General features: G+C 31.7%; 4 protein-coding genes across 10 annotated transcripts in view; 2 read left to right on the forward strand and 2 right to left on the reverse strand.

Moving 5' to 3' along the window:
* The first annotated feature begins 1,033 nt into the window (after positions 1-1,033).
* On the forward strand, positions 1,034-3,023 carry LOC124536910 (glyoxylate reductase/hydroxypyruvate reductase). The gene is made up of 3 exons (XM_047113576.1): positions 1,034-1,573; positions 1,737-1,998; positions 2,314-3,023. Exons 1-3 carry the CDS (start codon positions 1,422-1,424, stop codon positions 2,947-2,949), a joined length of 1,050 nt encoding a protein of 349 aa, XP_046969532.1. The 5' UTR covers positions 1,034-1,421; the 3' UTR covers positions 2,950-3,023.
* A 689-nt stretch (positions 3,024-3,712) lies between these two features.
* LOC124536900 (thioredoxin domain-containing protein 15) lies at positions 3,713-5,011 on the reverse strand. Its single transcript, XM_047113558.1, has 2 exons — positions 4,833-5,011; positions 3,713-4,593 (listed from the first exon to the last, which is right to left on the reverse strand). The coding sequence occupies exons 1-2, from the start codon at positions 4,882-4,884 to the stop codon at positions 3,770-3,772; spliced, it is 876 nt and encodes a 291-aa protein (XP_046969514.1). The 5' UTR covers positions 4,885-5,011; the 3' UTR covers positions 3,713-3,769.
* A 977-nt stretch (positions 5,012-5,988) lies between these two features.
* Positions 5,989-16,450, forward strand: LOC124536901 (sarcoplasmic calcium-binding protein). Of its 2 annotated transcripts, none has more exons than XM_047113559.1 (4): positions 5,989-6,242; positions 10,982-11,160; positions 12,064-12,297; positions 15,604-16,450. In XM_047113559.1, exons 1-4 carry the CDS (start codon positions 6,191-6,193, stop codon positions 15,724-15,726), a joined length of 588 nt encoding a protein of 195 aa, XP_046969515.1. In that variant the 5' UTR covers positions 5,989-6,190; the 3' UTR covers positions 15,727-16,450. The 2 variants fall into 2 exon arrangements, with proteins under 2 accessions (XP_046969515.1, XP_046969516.1); XM_047113560.1 differs by having other exon boundaries at positions 10,982-11,148.
* A 1,999-nt stretch (positions 16,451-18,449) lies between these two features.
* LOC124536773 (NPC intracellular cholesterol transporter 1) overlaps positions 18,450-26,370 on the reverse strand; it is a 65,639-nt gene continuing 57,718 nt past the window's right edge. For 2 of the 6 annotated variants that reach the window (XM_047113366.1, XM_047113362.1), the window contains one exon: positions 22,466-25,303. In XM_047113366.1, coding sequence (XP_046969322.1) covers positions 25,173-25,303 — 131 coding nt within the window. In that variant the 3' untranslated portion in view covers positions 22,466-25,172. Of the gene's footprint in view, positions 20,369-22,087; positions 22,115-22,465; positions 25,304-26,370 lie in introns of those variants that run through there. The other 4 variants (XM_047113365.1, XM_047113367.1, XM_047113364.1 and 1 more) reach the window with 4 other exon arrangements.

The raw sequence follows: 26,370 nt of genomic DNA on the forward strand, positions 1-26,370 counted from the left end.
TTTAGAGCATATTCATTTGTTTTAAAATGCTGTTTTGTTTGAAGTCGGTTTTTCTTTTTGTTAAAATTTTTATTTATAGAATTAGATGATTCTCTTATGGCTCCGGTATTTTTTCCCTTGCACATTTCCATCTCCCTTTGACTTAACAGATTATTATTGGTAAATAAAAATATTATAAAATTTTATATTAATATATAATACTCTAAGTAAAATAATTAATTATTATTTAGAAAAGTTCTATCAGAAATTCAAAGCGCCTGTTACTTACATTTAGCAATAATACATTGGTGACAAATATTGTAAAATAATTCTATTATTACCTACTTTATTGTTTGATCATGTGCTAATTTAGTAATTGTAAGATTTGTAAGTACATACTGTTTTTGTGAATCGTGTAGAGATCCAAAAAAAAAAAATCAAAACAAGATGCAATTTTCATCAGTATTCGAAAAGTTCTGTTTAAAATATATTCCAGTTTCGTATAATATTAAGTTAACAGTTAATAGGAAGACGGTAATCATTATTGAAACATATAGCAAGGAGAAAGAAATATAATAGCAAATAATATCAATTATTTCATTCAACCTAGCGTTTATTTTCGTTCGATCAGAGTTTAATTACTTTTCTATAAATCTTAGTAAGAGTTGATGAGCACTTCCACTAAACATTAATTTAATAGATATTATTTCAAGACATCAATAGATAGTTGATGATAGTTCAGTATTTGCGCCGAAATCGCCAACGGGAACAAAAAATACTTTACACAAAACCTATGAAACGTTGCACAATGTTTTTTGACATATAATATTACTTTAAACTTAAATTGTGTAACACTATAATCAATATATTTTAAAAGCAATATTAATATCAAAGTAATATTTCTCCCTTACAATTCAATAATTTAATTTCTTGATCACCTAAAATCGTGGAATAATGTGACGTTCGTTTATTCGTTTACATTTTACGCAACACGGATTATTCTAGGAATATGTGTCATTTTTCACTTTTGAATCTGTCATATTTTTCTTTGGACAACGAATACTGATAGTGATAAGTTTAAATCAAATAAATACTTGACAAAAGAGTAGTCACTCTCGTTTACCTTAAACATACACACTGACCGCGAGTTCCGAATTTCGACTTATTTTTAATTTGTTTATGTGTACTAGGCTTAAATATTAAGTCTATACTATGTCTACCGTATCATTCATTAAATCAACAAAAGGCAAAGTAATACTTGCTACAGTAGCGGCTTTACATCTGGCAATTTACGTAGCGAAACCATCTTACTTCAAGGGCAATGATGATAAGAAAGGTTACGAAGCACCGCCTAAATATCTGCCATAGAACAGTACGACCTTGGTATACATTTGTACCCGGAAATTATTCGCACACAAAAAGCAAATACATTCAATTGATTCATGATTTATAAAACAGCCGCAGTTTCTGTAGCTAGTCTGCTTCGTAAAGGTTTGTCAAGTAACATCACGAGAAAAATGAGTTCCGGAAGATATAAAGTTTATATCACTCGCTCTGATATGCCTGAATGTGGGGTGGATTTGCTTAAAAAACAGTGAGTGCACCTGTAACTTTATAGAAACAAATATGTTATTTTTAAATTAAAACATAACCTTAAATAATTAATGTTTTATTCTGAAAACATTTCGTTTCTTAAATATTCTAAGAAATATGATTACTTCCAGTAATATCATCATTAATATTTGTTCCATTTGCAGATGTGAAGTTAAAATGTGGAGCAAACCATCACCCGTCCCATTTGATGAGTTTAAGAAGTCAATCTCTGGTGTGAATGCTATATATTGCTCTCTTACTGATAAAATAAACAAAGAGATTCTCGATGCTGCTGGATCAGAGTTAAAAGTTGTGGCAACAATATCTGTTGGTTACGACCACATTGATGTTGCTGAGTGTAAGAAACGGGGTATCAGGATTGGGTACACACCAGATGTATTAACAGACGCCACTGCAGAACTAACAGTAAGTTATCTTGTTATTAAATTATATGCTGAAATAGCAAGCAAATATACTGTATGAATAACTTTAATTTATTTAACAAACCAATAGGATGTGGTCCAATACACACAATAAGAAATTTGTGATGAAAAATACAATTGCAGCTGTTTCAAATAAAGTATTCACTAAATATTCATTTCATCAATTGACTATTACCTATGCAGTTTTATTTTACAGACAACGCATGTTACAAGTTTTATAGAATTTTAACAAAGCAAATATATTCAAATATATCTTTCTCTTTGTGTACTTACTAACCAACAAAAATGAAAATTGCAGATGGCTCTGTTATTGTCCACATCGAGACGTCTTCCAGAAGCACAACATGAAGCTAGAACTGGAGGTTGGGTTTCTTGGGCACCTACATGGATGACAGGACCTGGCCTAGCTGGATCTACTGTTGGCATAGTAGGATTGGGCAGAATAGGCCAAGCTATAGCCAAACGCATTAAGTCATTCAATCCCTCCAAGATTCTCTACTTCAACCGAAGTGAAAAGCAAGAAGCAAAGGAATTTGGTGCTATTAAAGTGAGCTTTGATGAACTTTTAGCTCAAAGTGATTTTGTCATTTGTTCCGCTGCATTAGTACCAGAGACAAAAGAGATCTTCAACAAAAGTGCATTTGAAAAAATGAAACGTACAGCCATTTTTATAAATACAAGTCGAGGTGGCACTGTTGATCAGAATGCTTTGATTGAAGCACTTAAGAACAATACAATAAGAGCAGCTGGCTTAGATGTCACCACTCCAGAACCCTTACCATTAGACAGTCCATTATTTAAACTAAAGAATTGTATTATCTTACCTCATATTGGCAGTGCTACCATAGAAGCTAGGAACACAATGAGTGAATTGAGTGCCAATAACATACTAGCTGCTTTGAATGGTGCTGACATGCCCGCTGAATTAAAGTAACAGTGCTAATTACGGGTCTTGACTAGTATAATATATTTTTTGTGATTTTACCATAATTGTTTGATAATAATATATAATTTTTAAAGTTAATATGTTGTTATTTGCTACAGATTTTAATACTTGTTTGATTGTTGCTTAAAAAATAATTGGTCTATCTATTATAATTTACAGCAAGAATAGTCAATAATATGGAAAGATATCTTGAATTTCCTGAAACATTTGCAGTTTAAAAATAAATATACATATATTTCAAAGAAATCAAATATCTTTAAGATTCCTTTCTTTGGTTGAACTTCATGAGCATATTTTTGCTAAACCAAGATTAATTATATATTAAAGGGATACAGCATTCCCTGTGCCTGTATTTACACCAGCTTACTCACCCTTTAAACTAAGTTACACAACAATATAAGTATAGCCGCTTGGCAATACAAAATATGATAAATTGGTGGGTATCCTAGACAGACTTGCAAGCCATACCAATAATTTAAGTATTCTTTATCTTATTAGGTTTTCTTAGTAGAAGAGCATACAAAAAAAAAATTCATTAGTTCACTCCATCTTAATAATAATTTGCTATGCTCTTATAGGCATGGTTAAACAGAAACAATTATTATTAAAAAAAAATTGATGTTGATCATTTTAACATTTTATCTGCATTTTATCCTATACATATATTTAAACAACATTTAAATTAAATGTACAATACCGAACAACCAATTTAAATGCTTGTAATTAGTTAAATAGTGTAAAAAAAGACAACTTAAACTTAACACCAATAATTTATTTATATATACAAATGCAAAATAAACAAAATCAGTCAGTCATTGTGTTCATGCTGCGCTTCAGACTCCCTCCAGTTATTTTGAATCATTTCAACGATCATTTTCCACCACTTTGACTCCATGAAGTAATAAATGGAACACACAATAATGAAAAACCATGATAGAATTAAAAAATAATCAGTTTCCTTTTCCACAACGCTTGATACAGGTCCCTGAAAATCTTTCGAAGTAACTAGCAAACCCTGAGGGTTTTGTCCTGTTATAGCATGAACAAACTTACTAAATAAGTGGATATTGTACTCTGTACCATTAAATTTACCGACAGGTCGACCATTGTGGAACATTTTCAGTGTTGGCACACCCACAATTCCATATTGTGCATTGATTCCATGGTATTTTAAAGCATCAAGTGCTACCATTTTTATATTTGGATATGATCTAGCTAGCGCATTAAAATGTGGTGCTGCATGAGCACTGAATGGGCAAGCTCTGGCATGAAACAATACTAAAACACAATCCGCTTCAATATCACGGCTAGTTATATCTGGTTTAGCTTGCAGTAGTTTTGCAAGAGAAGTACCATTAATTATTTCTACAGAGGGCTCCACTAACTCACTTTGGTCATACACTATCTCCTTACATTTGACTAGTTTCCGAGTTTCGTTCAATGATTGTGTTTTGTTTTCTACAGATACATTAGCCGAAGTTACGTGATTATAGAAGTTTGTTAATGTTTTATTTACATCTGATACAACATTAGACAATAGTGATTCAGATTCATCCACTGTAGAAAAGTCATCATCTTTTTGTAGGTCTGTTTCTTCATCTATATCGAATTGAGAAGTTAATATAGGATAGCCTGTAAATATAAGTGTTATTTATATATATATATCAATCCATAAAAATAAATTCGTTTAATATTATAAATATACACTCAATGCCTCATATTCGATAGTGTTCGTTTAATTGTATTATACAACTCCATCTAACCTTTATATGTTACATTTAATTAAAGGCTAATTAGCATATATATTTTATTTCAGAATTTAACAATTGTGCAGCATAATTAAAAAACATATATTCTTGTAAAACACTTACCTACTAGCAGAATCGCTACAATTAAGGCTTTGTTTGTAATAGCAAAATTCATGTTTAAATATTTTACAAATAGGTGTATCGTATTAATTCAATTCAATTCATTGTTTTGTAAAAAACATGAGCAAAAACATTCTTGATTCTACTGTTGTCCTTAAGTATTTAGTATTGACGTTAGCGGTTTGACAATGACATTTTACTTTAAAACAGGCTTTTTTTCTTAATTCTATTCAAAGGCAGTCCATTTCACAGCCTCGTCTTTACTTTCTTCATTACCATATGTTTTGTTATTTTTAATGTAATCTTAATAAAAGTCAAATTATAAAAATATAAAAATATTATGTAAATTTATAACATCGTGCAGTTTAGTTTACAGTAGATTATATTTTCGGCCTAAATATATGAGTGGACAATCACTTTGTTAATATAACGGTCATTAAATGTTTATAAAATAAAATGTTTTGAACTAAAGATCTACTAACATCTATAACGTACCCAATCAATAAATATTCGTAATTTTTGGTCAATCCTTACGTGAATGCGCTAAGCTTTAAATAAGAAAACTTTCAATTATTTTGAAATGATTATAATCAGACGACTTGGAGGAACATTTAAACCAAATAATTATTGAAGGAATATTCAAGGAATTTTCTGCAAATGCTAATAGCTTTTCTTCAGTCAAATTAAAATGATTTTTAAGTTTTCTAATGGTTACGCCATGGTTCGGGACCGTCAAAATAAAATTAATTGCAGTTGATCTCGACCTTGCAGTTCTGAGATGCGCTAGCGCAACCAATTAGCCCTGTGTCAAATCGTATCATGACCACGGTTCACTTTATTATTTTTAATTTTAATATATAATTATATTTTTGTCTCATTCTATATGGTTTTAAATTGTCAGCCACAAGCCAGCAAGTCTTTGTGGTAATATGACAAACAGAAGATGGAAGGTAGAAGAAACTGTATACGGAAAGCGGAGGATCGGCGTCATTATAGGGAGAACTGTCTCCAGAATTGGATGCTGATTGATAAGTTGCAGCAGGCAAGTAAACTCTAAAAACAATGAGTATCACCTTGGTCCTGCTATCGATAGATCTCGTTGTCACCCTGTTATCAGCGTGCCAAGCGCACAAGCAAAACCGATAGTCTGCCACTACGATATAGTAGATATATTTAGGGCGTCTATTGGATCCGCACTGTGACGTCGCCCGTCTCGCAATATTGTTTTAATTCGGATTACACGCGACGCGAGCGGCGCTGACAGTCGTGGAGCGTTCCTTGATGTGTTATTTGCATATTGCGCTAATATTCAACTGAAAATATAAACGTATTGTGCCTGATTATTAATCAAAACAGTAACTATGGCATACACCTGGGACAATAGAGTCGCTTTTGTTGTACGTTACCTATATGGTGAGTTAATCATTTCATTTTACTTTGAAAAAATAATAACGATTCTTGAAGTCGGTATAAAATGTTTCATATTTTTTGAATTGTACATCAAGTGATAAACCATATAAATTAATCTTTCATATAAAAAATACATATGTTAGGACTTTCCCACATAATACTTCTCGTTTTATGAGAATGTATAATGTTTTTGAGAATACATATTTCCTTCGCTGAGACTGTGAGACAGCTAATGATAATTTGGGTGATGATTCCTACAGGTATCGTGTAAAACACAGAAATTCTTAACCTCTTTTTTTATGACATTGAATTCTACTTTAAAGTAGACAATTAATATTAAATATTCTTAAAATACTTGGTTATAAATAAACTTACATTTGACTTATTCGGAAAATAACTCTCAATCATAGAGTAAAAATTTTGGTTGTTCAACGAATCTTGGACATCGCTTGGATAAAGCCGCCATTGATGCTGCGTTCAATAGCTCCGCTCGTTGTAGACTGTCGTCCTATTGAATTACGAATGTAAGAAATAAAAGGATTTTAAGCCTCAGACATGATAGGGATATACTTATTCCCGCTATTATAAAAAAAAAGTAATTTTGTTAATTTTTATCCAAAAATTGATCGATTTAATACGATAATAGTAAATATTAAAGAGACAAATAATTATTGTTATTATAATTTGACAGGAAGTTAATACAAATATCGGATACCATTATTTAAGAATCGACATTTCATGGACGCTTGGATTAATCGAGCAAAGTCGAATTATGCGCTTATATAAATAAACAGACACACCCACAGACTATTACAGAGGAAGATTTATTACATCTCAGAAAACCATTACTCAGTTAATTGAGCGATATTATGTTTTTGACATTGGAATAGAACCAAAAAATATTACTTTAAAGATCATTAAAAATATATCTAATTGAAATTAAATTAATAAAGCCGCTGTTTCTTTTCAATTATTAAAGCGTCAAGAATTTTACTTGCCAAGTCTGAAATATCTTAAGAATTTTATTGAGGTATACATTTTGGAAACAATCAAATATTTATTATATTATATTATCATTAAATCTCTCAAGAGAATCAAATATTTAACGCAATAAAATTAAACAATTTAAAACAAAAAAAAATTCAATCAAATATCATTTATGCCGTAGGTCATGGCTAAAATGGCTAAAAATAATGCCTGATTGTTAAATTTCGTTAATTGAAAGTTATTTCTATTGCATACAAGAATAAATTAAAAACAAAATTCATTTTATCTTTTTAATTTTAAAATTTGTTTAGCGTTAACATCATAAATGAGCCCACGTCGGAACCGTTCGTCAAAACAGTTGGCACACGGATGCTTCGAAGCACGGAGACATATCAGCTAATTATTATTTAATAAAGGTCGTATGTAATTATTAATATATAAGTTTCCTGTGGTCATAACACAAAGGAATAGGTTGGCTCAAACGTCCAGGTGGTCAGGTACCTGAAATACTAGGGCCTCACCCTCAAGAGATAGAGAGAAAGAGTTCTTTGCTGGTTTCGTGCGACCGATGACACTTTACGGGAGGCCCTTTTGCTCAGTCAGACTGTCGGTATCTGCAGCTGCGGAACTGAGTTCCAAATAGTGCAGTGGAGATTAGCCATCCGGATATTGCGAAATAACACGAAATTTTACGAGACAGTATAGTTACCTGTTTATTTTTTATTTTTTTATGGAATAGGTTTTGCGGATGAGCATATGGGCCACCTGATGGTAAGTGGTCACCATCACCAATAGACAATGACGCTGTAAGAAATATTAACTATTCCTTACATCGTCAATACCCCACCAACCTTGAACTAAGATGCTATGTCCCTCGTGCCTGTAGTTACACTGGCTTACTCACCCTTCAAACTGGAATACAATAATACTGCGTACTGTTGTTTAGCGGTAGAATATCTGATGAGTGGGTGGTACCTACCCAGATGGGCTTGCACAAAGCCCTACCACCAAGAGAATGTTAATTATTTAAAGTGTGTTTTTCGTCCCTGGATGTCCCTGAATATTAATACATTCGCGATCGCTATCGCATTTGCTTCAAAGGGTACAAATCCCATACGACTCGTTTCTTCCCCCAGTGGTCCAGTTTGACAAAAGAACAAAAATTGTGACTGTATCAGTGTATTGTCGATATCGTAGTTAGGAGCTGGCTTCAAAATAGCCTACCAAGGACCATAGTCTTCAGGGAAAGGCTTTGCAGACCCAAATGTATATAGGCCACGAAGCTTGGGACAAACTCGTATTTCTCTTCGGAAAAAACGGCAAAATTATTATTTGTAAGTTTAATTTCAAAGTAATCGGTGGACAAAATTCAAATCAATGCCACTATTTATTGTCATTATTGTTTATCTCAGATCAAGCAGCGTGTGTTGAAGGAATTTCTCCCAGATTTCTCTCCACATACCCAAATTGATTAAGATTCGAATGTTTTCTTACTATTCTGTTAATTTTCGGTAATACCTGCTACGATGAGTTTACTAAAATTATAATTTCCTTATCAGCATGGTACATAATAATTACTTTCCTATATTTGACATACGAAAATATTAGCAATGTTTATTATAATACTGAATTAATTAATTTAGTTGTATCTTCTCGTGCTTCACATTTTTCGTAACACATTCGGCGAATATCATTATCTAATAAAAATAAATGTGGAATTAATATGAAATAACGAATATAGCTTAAATAACCAGTTATGTATTTCTTACTAATTATTTATCCTAATATTGCCATAATTATAACTTTCTCGCCGTTGGTGATAAATCACTTGTCGTAAGCAATTAAATTGGACTATTGGGCTCCCGCGAAACTTCGCGTTTATTCGAAACTATTTGAGTTTGTCGATGGCATTTTTTTTTAATTTTATGTACGTTTTTTACTCTAACCTGCCCTAAAAAAAATCCATTCTAATATTAAATCTTTATTAAATCCTCTTTATACATATTTATGGGCATATAAGACCTCCAGTCTTATATGCCTATGTGGTTATAACCACTGGGACAAAAATCACCTTACGCTGTTAATATTTATATGCGTTATATATGTGCGTTTTAATTCGTACTTTCAATCTTTATATCCCCTGAAAACTATTTCTTATAAATATATTTCAATGTGCTAGAACATAAATAATATTATATATATTTCATTATTAAATGGACACTGAAGAAATATATCGATAACCCTAACCTTTATATTGAATGAACAAGACGATCTATTTCAGAAACAAATCTTCACATTGGCATTGAGTTCTTGATTGGCTAACACCAATACGCACAGATTATATTAATCACCGTCAGACTCGAAAGAACACTAACCATCATCATTGGCTCGAATATGACTAAATTTTATCCTATTGCTCTTTCTTTCTTTTCCTAAAATTCCGTAAGACATTTTAGTAGATATTTATAGTCATGATATTGACTATATTGATATGAATTTAGAAAACGTGAAAGTACTATAAAAACAAGTAAAATTATTAGCTTATTACTAAAATTTTATCTTAAATCAATAAATATTTCGCGTATTTTTAAAGTATAATTTTGATGTAAATTTATTTCTCTGGAATTTCGAAATGTTCAAATAAATGTATAAAAATAATTATTTTCGTCGTTCTATATGCAAAGTTTTTATCAATTATTAATAAATTAAATTCAGTGTAATTTATTATAACATCAGGGTTTATTAGAAATATTAAGTTATGATGCTTGTTTAACTATTATTTTAATAAGTTATGATTTTCCCAACAGAACTAACGCATAAAATAAAATACAATAAAATAAAAAAAAATCTTAACAATTCTAATAATCAAATCTCATTAGCCGCTCATTAAAATGTATGTTATAATGACTCTATATATTAAAGAAAACTGTCATACTTTAAATAGTGATATATTGATCTACGATTGTCATTCGACAATTTCAAACTCGTTAATAGTTCGTTCAGGTCCAAGCTTACGAAAGGGCTGGGTTTTGGCATAGGTCTTGAGTAATTGCTGGTTAAAATAATCGCTGCCATTGTTTACCAGAGCCGGCCAAGTCGGATTACTTCGGTTGTTGCGACATTGTGTCAGTCAGTGTTTTACAAATACAGACTTCATTGTTGTGCCAGATACGCTAAGGGCTCATGATTTTGTTAAGATCTTCATATCGACTAGCATATGATAAGATGTTTGCAATGATACTTTACTTTATAAATAGTTAACTTTTAGCGAATATGAAGCTATTATTACATAGCTATTATTACGAAGCAATCACTGATCTTATATTTTATAAATGTTTTATTCGACGACCTCCCTGGTCGAGTATTGAGTACATCGGTTTCATGGGTACGCCACTCCGAGATCCCGGGTTCGATTCCCGACCGACTCGATTTAGATTATCATTAGTTTTCTATATTGTCTTGGGGCTGGGTGTTTGTGGTGCCGTCGTTATTTCTGATTTTCCATAACACAAGTGCTTTAGCTACTTACATTGGGATCATAATAATGTATGTGATGTTGTCCAACATTAAAAAAATATACATTTATGTTCAAAACTAAATATTCGGATTCAAACATTAATAAATTATCTAGTTAAACGAATGATAATCTTATTTTCACATTGATATATTGCCAAAAGAAATCTGCCATTTCCAGTATCGAAGCGTTGCCAACATCAGAAAAAATAATAACGATTTAAATTTCGAACTTTTTTCAGACATCGATAATAACGGCTATTTGGACGCGCACGACTTCCAATGCCTCGCTCTGAGGACGTGTGTATTGGAAGGGAAAGGGGACTGCAGCTCGAGTCGCCTGCAGAAGTACCAACATATAATGCTGAGTCTGTGGGAGGAAATAGCCCAGCTCGCGGACTTCGACAAGGTGCCAGACTATGTCGGTTACACTCCACATTACACGCAACGCCTCCCGCGCTGTTGTCGTCGTTGTCTTAGCTTCTGATGGCGAATTGATAAAGCCTAACAAATAAATCTATTATGAATGTGTAGAAATTAATTGGCTTAAATAATTGGATTGCTAGATATTTAATATTAATATGATTCTATATAAAATCCTAATTAACAAATCTATGCATTATTTAATATTTTCAAATACTTAATGCTAAGAAGATAGATTTTATTGCCACTCAAAGACCTGTTGAGTGATCAGAAAAACTTTTTAATTTAATCCAAGTACATTTGTATTGTTAATGAGTTAATTATTAAAACTTATCATATAAATAATTACTCAGTTAATTGAAGATTATCTCCTAAAACATTCTTAATATTGAATATAATCTTCTCTTATCTTCTCATCTCATGTATAACATTTCTTAATAAAAGGTTTTATACGTCGGTACATTAATCAAATTCTTTATCATTTGATGGCTAATTATCGAAACGTTGCTGTAATCACACAATGTTATGGCGCGACTATTCATGCTAAATTATAGAAAAGAATATTAACGACATAACATGCAAGAAAAATATCAGCAATATGTCGATAATACAAAATGGAGACGCACAATCGCGACAGAACAGATCTTATATAGTATTAGTAGCATCTTAAACACAGTTTAATATTTCTAATATACAAATAACACAATATTTACACGATACAAATAGCCTAATTAAAATATGCATGATTAAATATGAAATATTATTAAAAATGCTGAAACAAAAACCCCAACAACTAATTCCACGCACGGAGCACGCATTGTAGCAGGGCACGCTTGCCGCATTATTATTTTTTTTTTTTCAAATATGGCGCCTTTGTCTATGGTCACTGTGTTTTTTACAGGATGGAATAGTAACTACCGATGAATTCAAACAGGCGGTACAAAATAGCTGTATTGGAAAACGTTACGAGGATTTCCCTCAAGCGATGAAAGCTTTCATTGAGACAAATTTCAGGATGATCGATATAAATTCCGACGGAATACTCGGCATCGAGGAATACCGATACGATTGCGTGCAGAGAATGGCTGTCGACGACATCAAAGCTATAGACGAGGCGTACAATTCCTTGTTAAATGTAAGTACCTTTTCATATATTCATAAACCTAGTAAACGCTTATTAGGTCCGTGAACATCAAAAGTATTGTATATATATGAAAATATAATATTTAAAAAAAATTAGTACCGCGTGAATAAGACCTTTTTATTATCTGTGAAAAAATTCTATATTAAGTTAGGTATAGTAGGTTATATTAGCAAGATTATAACATCGTTTCCTTGGTCGTCCTCTACCTCTATAACTAATATTATATATATAATATAATATTAGTTAATTATATATATATATAATATTAGTTATAGAGGTAGAGGACGATCAAGGAAACGATGGATGGATTGTGTAAAAGACGATATGGCTAGAAAAAATGTTACTTGTGAGATGACGTCTGACAGAAAAGTATGGAAGGAGAAGACATGCTGCGCCGACCCCAAATAATATTGGGATAAAGGCAAAAGGATGATGAGTAGGTTACATTAGTATAGATAGTACGCATCAATTCTTTTAATGATAGTTTATACTATTAAAAGATATACGATGATATTACATTTAGATTATTAGCCATATGGTTAAAAGACAACAGATCATGATTCCATTGGGTTCCAGCTCTAGATCATGCTAAAAAAAGGTTCTTTCGTCAAGAAATGCTCAGTAGAAAGCATAGTAGTTGGCTCTGTTAGTGCTTTACTTGAACTCTGTTCGCGCGTTGTGACATTCAATGATTAGATGGAGGCAGAAGCGGGTTTGGTACTCTGACTGCTCTAGACCAATTAAATATCTTGGTTCGTTACTCACTATAACGAAAACTTTCGGTAAATTAAACCTAAAATCTTCGACTACCCTAGACCTAGAGCATCTTTAGCTATTTACAAATCAGCTTCTGGATAGAGAGTACAGTTACCTTACCTTTATATTTGCACAAAATTTGCTTGCTCCCTTGTATCTGTCAAAATCACATTGAAATTGTACATTGAAAAACAAAGAGGGATACATTTTATGTTTATTTGAGACGTAGTGTGGCAAAGAAACGCGACAAAAGGCCCAATATCGACTACACGCGATACCATTTGTGCATTGTGCATTAAAAAGACTTTTTCAAAATGCATCTCATACGGTGTTAACGGGGTTCGAAAGTTTGTATCGAATTTCGACATTTTCGATGTTACAGCTATAGAATATCGGTATTTTACAGTTTTATGATATTATTAAATTATGACAGATGCTTGCGATAATTTTTTAATGCATCGCCTGAGAGAGCAACAGTGAATTGAAATTCGTCATTTTTAAGTCAGAATAATTAATAATTTTAAGTAAAAGTCTAACATTGCAGTGTTTTCGGGTAAGATATACCGTCGACATACGTCTACTAAAAAACAAATATTTATCTAAGAAAGTAGTCTGCTATACTTAGCACAACACTATGTATAATTTAAAACAAAGACGTGAAGAGAAACCAACAAAAGCTATATTCAACAAATCGAAAATAGAATTCATGTACCTATCGTTGTTTTTTTTTCGAAGTCACGGCCATTGCCACACTTGTAATGATCTAGTTACGTGTATCTACGTAACATTACGCGGTTCTCGGAATACCCGGTTGATATTTGGCAAAGTCCTGCGAGGGAATTTATGTCAATGACGAGCAAATGCAATCGCAGCATTACGCTGTCGCTATCGGGTATCGAACTTCATTTTGAGTTAAACAAAACACTGTCGATCTTACTTAACTCTGCCTAGTCATTTATTTAATATTTATAAACTGGTTTTCTACCTGTTATTATTGTTTTGACATTTAAAAGATGAAGTATCGTTTTAAGGAAGGTAAAGAAGGGAAGGGAAAGGAGTTCCCTGAGTGTCATTTATAGGTTTTTTTTCAAAGTATACTTTATTCAAGTGGGCTTTTACAAGCACTTTTGAATCGTCATTTAACAATTAAGTGAAGCTACCACCGGTAGCTTCACTTACACTTCACTTCACTTACTTACACAGCCGGTAAAACCGTAAATAAGGATAGAATATAAATATATACGGTTATACACAAACAGGGTTTGACATTACATATCTCATAATTAGAAAAAGCGTATTTTTTTGGTAATTGTTTTATTTTTATTTTATATGAGTTACTAATTTTGGGTACAAGGCACAGGGCACCAACTTAAGTGGTTAAGTTAATGGGTTTGGAATACGTATGTCTATCGATGAAATCGAAAATACAGTTTATGTTAAGTTAAAATATTTAAAACAAAAAAATATATGATTCCCATGAGGTGCCTTGACATTACGACTGAACCTGTCTACGTTGTATTATCTGTGGATAAATGCGTATTTCATTATTGAATAAAATATTACAAATATATCAACACAATTTTCATATAATAAAATGCAACATTTTAGTGACATCTTCACTGCATTGTATTTTAGTCATATCATATCTTGTAACATTATTTTGGCGATAGACTTTGCTTGACAATATCTCGTTGAATCGATTCTCAAGAAAGATGTTCCGTGAACTATGAGGAAAGTGTTTATGTTGGCGCTCGTCCAGCAGTAATCTCTTGTTAAACTTTTATTATCTTGTTGCATAACTACGTTTCATTTTACCATTTCAATCCGCTAGCTTGTTTACGTTTTAAAGAAAATTTAAATCAAACCCATGTCTAAAAAGATTTTCGATAATAACATACATACCCTTTTATTTTTTATTTATTAGCACTGGATTCCTATTGGGAATTATTTGACAAAAAATCCATCAGACCGTAGACCTTAGCTGCTAGGTCTTGTGAAAAGTTTGTTTGGTGGTGATACAATACTTCAGTTTATTAAGAAACAATAGGCTATTTGACTGGTTTTTAAAATCCATTTCATATTATTTATTAGAAGTTAAGGAATGCAGTAAAAGTAGATTTTTTTTATTTCTAGTACATATTTACCGAAAAATATCATATTAAAAGTTCCATATTTAAATAGCGCGCAAAAACGCTACTTGGACAATATGGCGCTGCAATGGGGCCGGTGACGTCACTTTCTTGTATTTTAATCTTTGGTACATATAGTAGAAAAGCAAGGTTAACAAGAAAGTGACTTCATCATAAGCCCGGTAAATCAGGAGCGTTTTATGTCACGTGACCAACGCTTGAAAAAATGCATTTTTATTGATGGATTTTTGAATAAATTAACCATTATTTTTAACTTTTAAACTCATAATATACACTGATTACAATAATTCATAATTTATTTTTCAATAATTAAACAAGTAAATGGAGTTTAATAGAGCTTAAAAAGTGTCTTTTTTTTAAATTGGTAATACAGGTGTATATTTATTTTCAGGACGACGATCGAAGAAAGGGTGGAATCGCACTATCGAGATACCAAGAACTCTTCGCTCTGTTCCTCAGCGATCAAGGCGACGACTGCCCAGCGAAGTACCTGTTCGGGCCCTTAGAATTATAAGCAAAACTGCGCTATAATACAATTATGAACTGATTTTCAATTTAAATTATACGTAATTTATTTTAATTAATATATAAAATTAAGAATGTAATTCTAGGCCAATATTTAAAAATATTAACAACACCAACTAACAAGTATCTAAAAGGGAAGAATGTTTCCACTTTGTCGTAAGGAGGCGTCGAAAATATTACCTCACATTATATTTCACAAGAACAAACTAAATAGAGCAGTTTACATCATTAAAATCGGGAACTATAAATCCGTTATACGAGACTATAAATGTCATTTGAAATGTTAAATACTAGACAGTTTTATTCTCATAAGACTTACTTATTAGTTAAATCGTTCTTATACAATATTCGAGACGAGTACGAATGCGAAATTCTTAACCAATAATAATCCGGAAACTATTCTATTTATAAAAAAAAACGCATCGTAGAAAGTCCCGCTAATAATACAATATTGCCGCGACGACACGTAGCGTTTAAAAATAGAACATCAATTATAGATGCGTTCTAAATTCCAACATGATAAGAGATAATATCGAATGTACCTATATTTTAATTAAATTAAAAAATACCGACATTTAAAAACGTCATAACTACATTAAGTCCATGATATAAATATATATATTTTAAGTTTAGAATCATTTTAGATCTGACGATGTGTGCAATGTTAAAAAAATCTGACCTTTGCTGTGTTATTAAATTACAAATATTTTATACAAACTTTATAAAAAAAATAATGTCTAAAAATTGTTGATTGTTTTACCTCCAGATTCCGAAATGCTGATCAAAGTCAATTTCACTTATTTAAATTTATTCTGTGATGTGATTGGTGGATTTTACCCATGACGCCATAGGCGTCCAATGAGCTTATATATAGATTATAAGTAAATCTGACTTTGCATACCGTTTCAGAAACTAGAGATTATTGTTATAAAATGGATTGTTGTATCCTAATTGCTGTTACGTTCCTGATGTATATTTTAATCACTTATTTCCAGATATTTAACGTGTAATGTATTGTGACAAATGAAGACTAACGCAGTTTATATTTGTGTTCTTGTAACAAACAACAAACTATGGCATGCTCAAACAAATATATCTAGTCGCTGACATGTTTATTTTTAATGAATCGTTTGTAAATATTTTTTTACGTTAAATATTCTCAAAACAGTTAATAAATATAAAAAAATAAATACTTAATGTTATTTCAATTATTTACCGATGTTTGATGATAGTAGACCAGCTCAATGACAATAATTAAAAATAAATTTTACTCTTTATGTATGTGACCTTATCTTACTTGCATTAAAACCTTTTAGTAATAATTACCCTCTGTTTAACACTAACTTATTAAGGTCCGTATACACTAGGGCATAAAACATGCTGCAGGACATGCTCTTCAACTTTGTGCAATCTGCTCAGGACATATGCCCCGGAACACTTTGTAAGCCACGCTCAAAAATTTGACCAGAACAGATACTTAGTGGAGCTGTAAAAGCGCAATATCATTTTCACACTACAACTAATAAATTGAGCGGTACATTTTGTATACGTCTTGGTGTCAAACGACGTGATAAGGAAGCGCTCAAATATTACAAAACGCATTTTTTGTGGTTTTTGACACCCCCTCCATGTAACGGACCGTAACATTTTCCTGTAAAGATGGATTCCCACGACCCGCTAGGCGACAGGCCTCACCAGGCGCTGCCCCACCTGTGTAGGCCTGTCACGGCCTGTACTGAGCGTTCCCACGGCAGTTGTCGGCCTGTTGACTGACATTCCAATATGAGTAGTGATACGGAACGCTTGGCTGCGTGTGCAGCCGCTGTGGTTTTATTCAGTGGTGAATATTTGATAAGCCAAGCAAAAAGAAAGCAAAAGAAACGACGCTGGTGGGTGTCCTCCTCCTAATTCCGTGATAGGGATAGCTCCATCTGATAAATTAGCTTTTATGCGTGACCACGCATCATGGATATCATTTTTATTTTTATGTTGAGGCGACGAACTATTCCAAAGCGCCGGTTCATTTTCATAAAGAGTTAAAAACTCAAATATCAGCTCGTTTGTCCATCCCATCATGTGCGTGTACTCTCAGGCACGGCCGCAGGTGAAATGAACGATTACAACCGACGCACACGCTCCCGTACAGGCACCGTTGTGCCACGCCGCGCCGCGCCTTTGAACTTACCGACTTCCGATGGATCGAACGGGTTACATCAGGCCACCGCAGGCCACATCAGATGCGACGGTTCCCATGGCCTATCGGTCTGTCCTGGCGCGGTCTGACCTGTGAGAAATCAGGCCGTGGGAAGCCAGCTTAAGTGTTTTGATTATCTACTTTTTATTTAAAAAAAGAAACTGTCACGTGTCGCGTTGCAAGAAAGACACCTCTCCCACCCCCGTAACGCGTTGTAACGTTTTACGAGACACCTCTTCCACCTGAATTGCGTTTCGTAATATTTCAACGCCCCCTAACGACACGGGACACTTACACTCGCTCTAGGAGCACGAGCAAGCAACGTGTCTTGTGTCACGTAATGTTTCGAGCTATGACACAGGACACTGCAACGTTGCGCAACCAAATGTCACGTAGATTCCTTTTTTTTTTTTAGTATTTTATTTGTGCCAAGAGGGACCTAGATTCCTATTCGTCGCTTAAAACCTTCATTCAAAATTGACATTTTGTTTATAAAATAATGTAGGAATAAGAAAATATATTTTCAGATCGTTTATTAAAAACGCTATTACACAGAAATCACGAAAAAACACACAAATGCGCTTTAACATAGCTTAGCGAGTATACAAATTATTTTAAATACAAATCGTATCAGTAAATACTAATATACTTTTATTTACATCAACTTTGGAATAGGGACTTTGATTAAAAATCTTACACTTAGGAAGTAATCGTTTATAAGTAATTGTATTTTCAATAATAAAAAAATATTGTAATAACTTTCAAATCAAATAAAAAATAATCGTGTATGAACACTATTTAACATTTCATTAAACATGTTCATTATTTCGGGGACCCAAGATAACATAAAAAAATATCGTATAATAAATAAATACACCATTCTAAATCAAGGTAAAAGGTTTTAGACAAATTTAGTAATTACATTAGATAAATATTGTAGGTACTATACATACGAAGCTTAATAGGTAAATCTTTCAAATAATTACATTGTCAGTATATATCGATATATTTTTTAGTTTAACTGTATGATATGCTGTTATAATCTATATTTTCTGTCAAATTGACATAAGAAGGCACGAGATAAAACAAAATATTTCCGTTAAATTAAAACATTATCTTTGTTTAAATTGTAAATTAAAATTAAAAATTAGCTAAAATAAATATTATTCTTTAATTCTTACATTAATCATAAATCTTGAAATATTATCGAGAAACATTATATACAGAGATTTTTCGACGATAATTTATCGAAATAAAAATGTTTATAAACATTTCATATGCACTATGTTTACATAATATGATATATAATTTACTACTGCCAATAATCATTAGAAAAAAATATCGAAAATTATCACCATGCTTCTGTTAAAAATTTTCAAAAAACTTTGTACTTGGTCCTTTTCCAAGAAGTTTCGTTTAAAAAGAAACAAATACCAATGACAAATTATAACAATATTATCCTATTGAGGATATAATTTTCATTATAATATAAAACTCAGCTAACATTTATTCTAAGCTTTCGACTTCGTCACTATTTATCACATATATAAATATGTATAACAGTGAATAATACTAATATAATTATTTCGTATATATTACGATACTAATATGAATATCATTACCCCAGATCTCAAGCCTCGACTTTCGCATAGACAAAACTAAAGAGTGCTCACAATGTCATTGCAAAAACCTCTTTAAAAAAAAAGTTTATAAAATCTACTAGAACTTGAAGCAGTTATAAAAAAAAGCATTATTTTTATGAATAATCTTAATTTAGAGTAAAAAAAACTAACTTTACATTTTGGCAAAAATAAAATTTAATATTATTTATTATGTGTTACCGCCACTCGTTTGACATTTAAAATGTCTTAAGTAACCGTTTAATGTATCCAGTGTGGCGGATACACAAGTTAATAATGGGGCAGAAAGGATAGCACTTATTTTTTTATTTTAGTTCACTGTACTTAATGTACGTAATAAATTGGAACGCCGGTTAACCTTTACATATAAAACTCCTACCACATTCTACCGTCGAATCTCTTTATCACTACCACTACATGACGTCACTCACTTTTTTTTTCAAGTCCAATCCTCCACTGAGATTTACTGATATCCATCATTTTACATCACAGTATCAAAATTTAAATAGAAAAAGCTCTCACATAATCAATGAACGGCATTAATATAATTACATTTTTATGGCAATATGTATGTATTTTTATTTCCCTGCGTTTCAACATTTCTCTTATTAACCTAAAATTGCATTTATAAGACAAACTAGGGGTCAGTAAATCCCAGATACCATTACACTACATTTCGTTGGTGAGGTTGAGGCCGCTGCCGGAGGCCTGGGGCTCCACTGGCGTAGAGTTTAGACTGCCGTAGGTGCCGGCGCCTCCCGGGACCACTCGCCAGCGTCCCCGACGGCGGGTTATGCCTATAATATGAATCTTTGTATACACGCTGTGACTGAAAATTGTGTGATACAACAAAAACGGCAACTTTAGCAGCGGACTATGTACACACTAGATAAACACTTATAGCAAGCATGTTCATTGAGATCGTGTTTAAATATTTGAGTCACATATGTTTCAGAACTAAATATTTGCAATATTTATGACCAAACACGGTTTGTTTATTGGATGTTATAAATTGTGTTGGTATTGTTTTTGAGTTTAAAAATCATAAATAACGATGTTTTCTAACTACTGCTGTGCTTAGCCTCAAAATTTAATATAATCTATACTTCTATACTAATATTGTAAATGTGAAAGTAACTTTGTCTGTCTGTATGTCGCTCTTTCACTACATAACATATGACTCGAATTTGATGAAATTTGGTATGAAGTACTTTTTTGCCTAAGATATGACAACCAACCCCTAAAAAGCGAGCGAAGCCGCGAGCCTCCACTAGTTGCGAATATAATTATTATTCTATAGGAACAAATAACAGTAATTTTTTGAGCATTTCTTCGTCTTATATATTTATGTAACAGGAAGTAACTTGTGGACAAACATTTCAACAGTGGTTAAATTGTTATTCATATTATTAGGCACCAAAATGAATATTTCAAAATATATTCCTCCTGAAGTAATGTCCATATTTTTGTCAACTCAGGTTAATAATAAAGCTGTATGACACTTTAACTCCTTCTTTCTAATCTTAAAAAACTAGTCATATAGCATGAATTATGTTTCATGATAATTATTGATAAACATTCATTTTGTGTTTTCACATATTGATTTTTGATATTCTTTGAAAAATATGATCAAATAAATAAATAAATAAATATCTTTATTATTTTAAATTAATTTGGCCAAAGCTCAATAATTAACAAATGATGAACATGAACTGTTAGGTTTGCAACTAAAAATAACTATATTAATTTGTATATTTAAATAAAATTGTCTCTACAAGACTGTTAGTCTAGACTGCTAGATCTGATTTATAGTTTCACACAACTATAACAGTGTGAAAATAATTAGTGTATTTGTCATGATTAATGTACAGATTTGTTGTGTTTATTTTTGTTTTCTCTATATTTCTGTAAAATATTTTGACCACTTGAAATTTAAGTCACTTAAATCTTAACTCACTAAAATTAACGGCCTTACTTATAAACGTTGCTGTGTGGGCGTTAAACACTGATTTATCGCTTTCTCATTCTGTTTCGACTGTTTTGATATACGAAAGAAGAAGACACAACATTGTTTAACAAATCACCCTCTACACAGCGTTTATACGTCAAGCCGTAATTAATTTTAAATTTATTAAATATGATTTTATAGTGAAATACTTACTTTTTCAATCCTCAAAATTTGCAACAGCTGGAATTAACTCTTAATTTTTTTTAAAGCGTTTTAAATTTATAGTTTTGTGTGTCCCTACGTGTAGCCTAATACTAAATATAAGCGTTCATGTACATTTCTAGTACTTTATAATCACAAATTTCTTTTAAATTTTACTACTTTATGGTCAGAAGCATTAACTATACAGAAATGTGTCTTGTTTTATAAACTGTAAGTGTTGCTAGTCTACTGAAGCTTGAACTGCACATAGTATGATTATCTAAAATACGTTATCTTTAATGTTAGGTGATGACAAATGTATGATGTTACGCTAAGTGCTTTTGCTTAAATACAATGAATTCCTTACGTTGCTTTCACTTGCCATGAGTAGATCCTTTTATAAAAAAAGAAAAAAACATTTTTTATAATTTGTACATTGGACCTTGACTTAATTTTTAAATGGTAACACTTAAAGCCGCCATCATTATTAATTTATTAATACTTGTATCACTTAATTTTTACTCCAATAAAGAGGAATGTGAAATTAGTTATACAAATATTTAATAATATTTTATTATTACAAAATGTTATTAACATCTAACAAAAACAAATAATAATTGTTTTAAAATAATGGCGGGTTTAGATGTGTTTTTTGTAAATAAGCGTTCCATGCAATGATATGGCAGCAGCGTAGTGCTCATGCCATGCAAAGGTGCTAGACTAAAAATAAAACGAAAAGAAAATAAAAAAAAAACGTAATTTATTTCTATTACATTAAGTTGTCGGTTATAACATTAAATTAAACCATAACCTTTGGACAATGAAAGCGTTTCCCTCTATTTAAGTACTAACTTTAAGTAGTAAGTAGGAGATTCAGTTCTTAAAAAACATTCGAATCTTTTTACAATTTTTTTTTTTTATATTTGCATATTAATTACGACAATTCGATAACATATTTCATTTGATATCAATACAAATCGTCTATACAATCATATAGGAACATAGAGGGCAATACTAAGAAAATCTCAGGAAATAACATCACATTTGACTAAACTAAAAGAAATCGTAAAATCACCAAAAAAGAGCTACATTACAAACGATATAAATAATTATATTTTCTTAATTTCCTTGGTCTTTAAAGGCGTACCTGCAAAAATACGCGCCTCTTTATATTTCGTTTATGAAGAAAAAAAAAAGAAAGAATTAAACCGACACCATTTTTTAAGAATTAAGTTAATACCTAGCGTTTCCCATTGTTAGTTGAGTAAATAAACACAATAAAAATTTAAAATAAATCGTATTCACGGACAGGACTTTTACAACCAGCGACGGAACTCTCACTTACCTTGTAAACAATTGACGAACAATCATTTAATGCAAATAATACTAATCCGTAATATAATAACTCTCTTTCTAATCACTATCATTGCAAACGCTCCTTTAAAAACAATTGTTCCAATTTTAAATTTTTTTTTTTTAATAATTCCAATCTATAACCTCATGGTATAAATTGCTGATCATAAAAAAGATCGATATCAAAATATAATATAATTTAAAAATATATATATTAAGCATAGACTACACGATCTTTTGCAATGATAATGGTTCAAAAATGACAGCTTATGTTTTAGTGCTGCCTTAAATTATTCAAAGACTATATAGTCACAGAATTAGCATTATTTAAAGGTAACAGAATATGTAATGTAAATTCTAGGCGGCGTATAAAATCGCATCTCACCAACTAAGCATCACTCTATCAGAGGGATCGAATAGTTTGACGTAACTATCGTCAATTTCCAATTTAGAAATTTAATTTCTCCAATCATTAGCCTTTGAGATTATAACTAATGTCTAACTACGTGGCCGATAAAAGAAATCGATATAAAATTTATTTCAAGTACAATCTTCTAAAAATATTTTTTATCTTTATTTTCACCTACAGCTGTTACATTAAATTATACCTATTTAACATTATAGAACGTCACTGGATGTAAAATGTTTTTTTCTCAACATCTATTACTATTACTGGTCACTAATTAAATATTTAAACTCTTTGTTCTGGACTGAACTAAAATTTTTAAATATAAGGAACTTATTGATTACATAAATTAAATTAAAAATAATTTAATATTATTTCAGATACTTCATAATTTAATACTTCCAGATAACTTATAATTTATGAAATACATGAAGCACAGAATATAAATATTAAAAAAAAAAAATAAAGCGTCGAAGCGCAGATAATAAAAATTATGAAAATTATATATGCGTCAACGAAATTAAAGCCTTGTGCAATATTTTATGAAGTATATTATATAACACGATTTAGCTACGTACACATATAATAATATATACTATGTATATTCGAATTGATCCGCGCGTCCCTTTAGGCGTATCGATATAAGTACATCGCGGTCTCAACGACGGGTACACGACGCTACTACGTTCAAATGCGATTGTAGAGACGTAAACGCAGATGTATCGATAAATAACATTATCAAAATAATTAAATTCGAAATATTAGGAATGACTAATGTCAATATACATCTAAACATGAAATACGAAACATGCAAATTTGAAGGAAAATTAATTATTCTACAGGTCCCTTCAACCAACCAGTGGTTAGAACCGAACCCTTTAAGGAACATTGCAATGCGACAAAATCTCTATTACTGTACATCATCTATTTATTATAATTTCAATAAAAATCAACTACATTATGCAGCCGATTGCAAATCTCCTTTACATATAAATGCTAATAATATTATTATCAAGAAAGGGAGTACCAATATCCCGTGTACAAGTTAATGCGACAAATTCAACTTTCTGACATTAAACATTACTCAGAAATACAAATGAAAGTTGCTAAATGTCGCAGAAACACAAGTGACTAAGTTCGACAGCTGTTTGAATCAATTTGCAATATTGCTGTGACACTCAACCAGTTTTGTTTACAAATAAAAAAAATATATCGATAAGTTAGTGATCGAAACGAGATTGAACATTACACGTCACTATTGTTCCATTCAATTTGAGGAAACAAAATTTTAACATTATCACGATAGCGATAGTAGCAAAGCTTATGTTAAAATCTCATTTCTTATAACTTACTCATCACTTCTGCGGTACAAAGATAAACGTGCAAGCTACCTCCCTAACCATCGCATCAATAATCAATCATAAATCAACTGCATAGAGACGATTTTAGATTGAATATCGAAGGAGTGAGCGAGACGCGAAATGAATGGACAATCGGAAACGGAGTTTTAAAACGACAGGGCATTTGACTTAATTCTTCTTTTAAAACATACAATAATACAATAATCGGCAATAGCTCAAAACGGCCGATTATCAAGTTACAATGCAACGATTGTATCGTTATATCTGTTTGTCTGATTCGTGTACAGTCAAAGTCCCCGGACGTGAAGGTCCAGTCTCGTGCGTGCAAGCGTTCACGCGAGTAGCGTGTCAAAGTTATAGTGTCGGTGTGTTGGCGCGCTTACTCGCGTGAGCGACGTCTCGGCGACCGCCTCCTTGCCGCGCAACAGCTGACGCGCCAGCTTCTGCTTGTTGACCGGCGACCCTGCAAGTACACACGTGTCACCTCACTACACGCAACCCCCGCACCCCGCGGGGACCAGCCACGGCTTTGCTTACTAGATTATAACCTCAATAGTTGAACAATGTCATTGAAATCGTCAGAAAGAGTAATTCCAGATATTCTTACCGGTTCTCCACAATAGAATTCCTAACTTTTATAGTAGATTTACATATAACTTCTATATCTTAATAAAATACCGACTCTAAAGTAGTGTATAAATAAAGGATATTTTGATAATTTCTAATAAATCAGCAGCACACCCTCACCACTTATTACGAAGTCCTCCCTATGACCTTGAAAAAAGTTTTCTAATTTTTTGTAGAAACAATAGCTGCTTTTTATAATTCTAGTTATACTTAGTAGCATAGCTATGTAGACGTTGCATTGTTGGGTTATAATCGAGTGGCAAAGGCAACATGATCATTGCCTGAAAACGGTGACCACTTAGTACAAATACAATGCAAATTCATCGGTTTAAACATCTTTTTCAAACGATTTGACAGTTAAGATCTGTTTTACCATCATGATGAAATATGAACTGTAATATAACACCGAAGAGGTTTTATATATATATAGTATTATTTAGTAATAAGTCTAACTATACAAACATCAGATCAAAATCAAAATAAATATAGTTATCTTAAAAACTAACAAAATATAAAGTGCAAAGCAACAATAGACAGAAGCTATATAACATACACATATACTAATTTGCATAAATAATAACCATACTAGGGTGTCACAAAATATATCAAGCTGTATGTAATATTGGGGTTTCACACACTTTTTTTCACAAAGGAATCTATACAACAAATATATAAGTTAAACTGTGTTAACCTACCTTTGTCGAACTTGTATTAATTCTCATAGATTTATCACAAAGTCATTTCTACATGTAGACAATTTTATTTACAGACACAGATACAAAATGTTTTCATTTACCATAGACAAACTCTTTTGTACTATTCTGTGTTATCTTTATATTAGTTTATATTCCATTCGTTTAATTTAAACAATCTGATATTATATAAAATAAAGACGTAACTATC

This window comes from Vanessa cardui, chromosome 17 (genome assembly GCF_905220365.1).
Source record: "Vanessa cardui chromosome 17, ilVanCard2.1, whole genome shotgun sequence".
Taxonomy (NCBI): domain Eukaryota; kingdom Metazoa; phylum Arthropoda; class Insecta; order Lepidoptera; family Nymphalidae; genus Vanessa; species Vanessa cardui.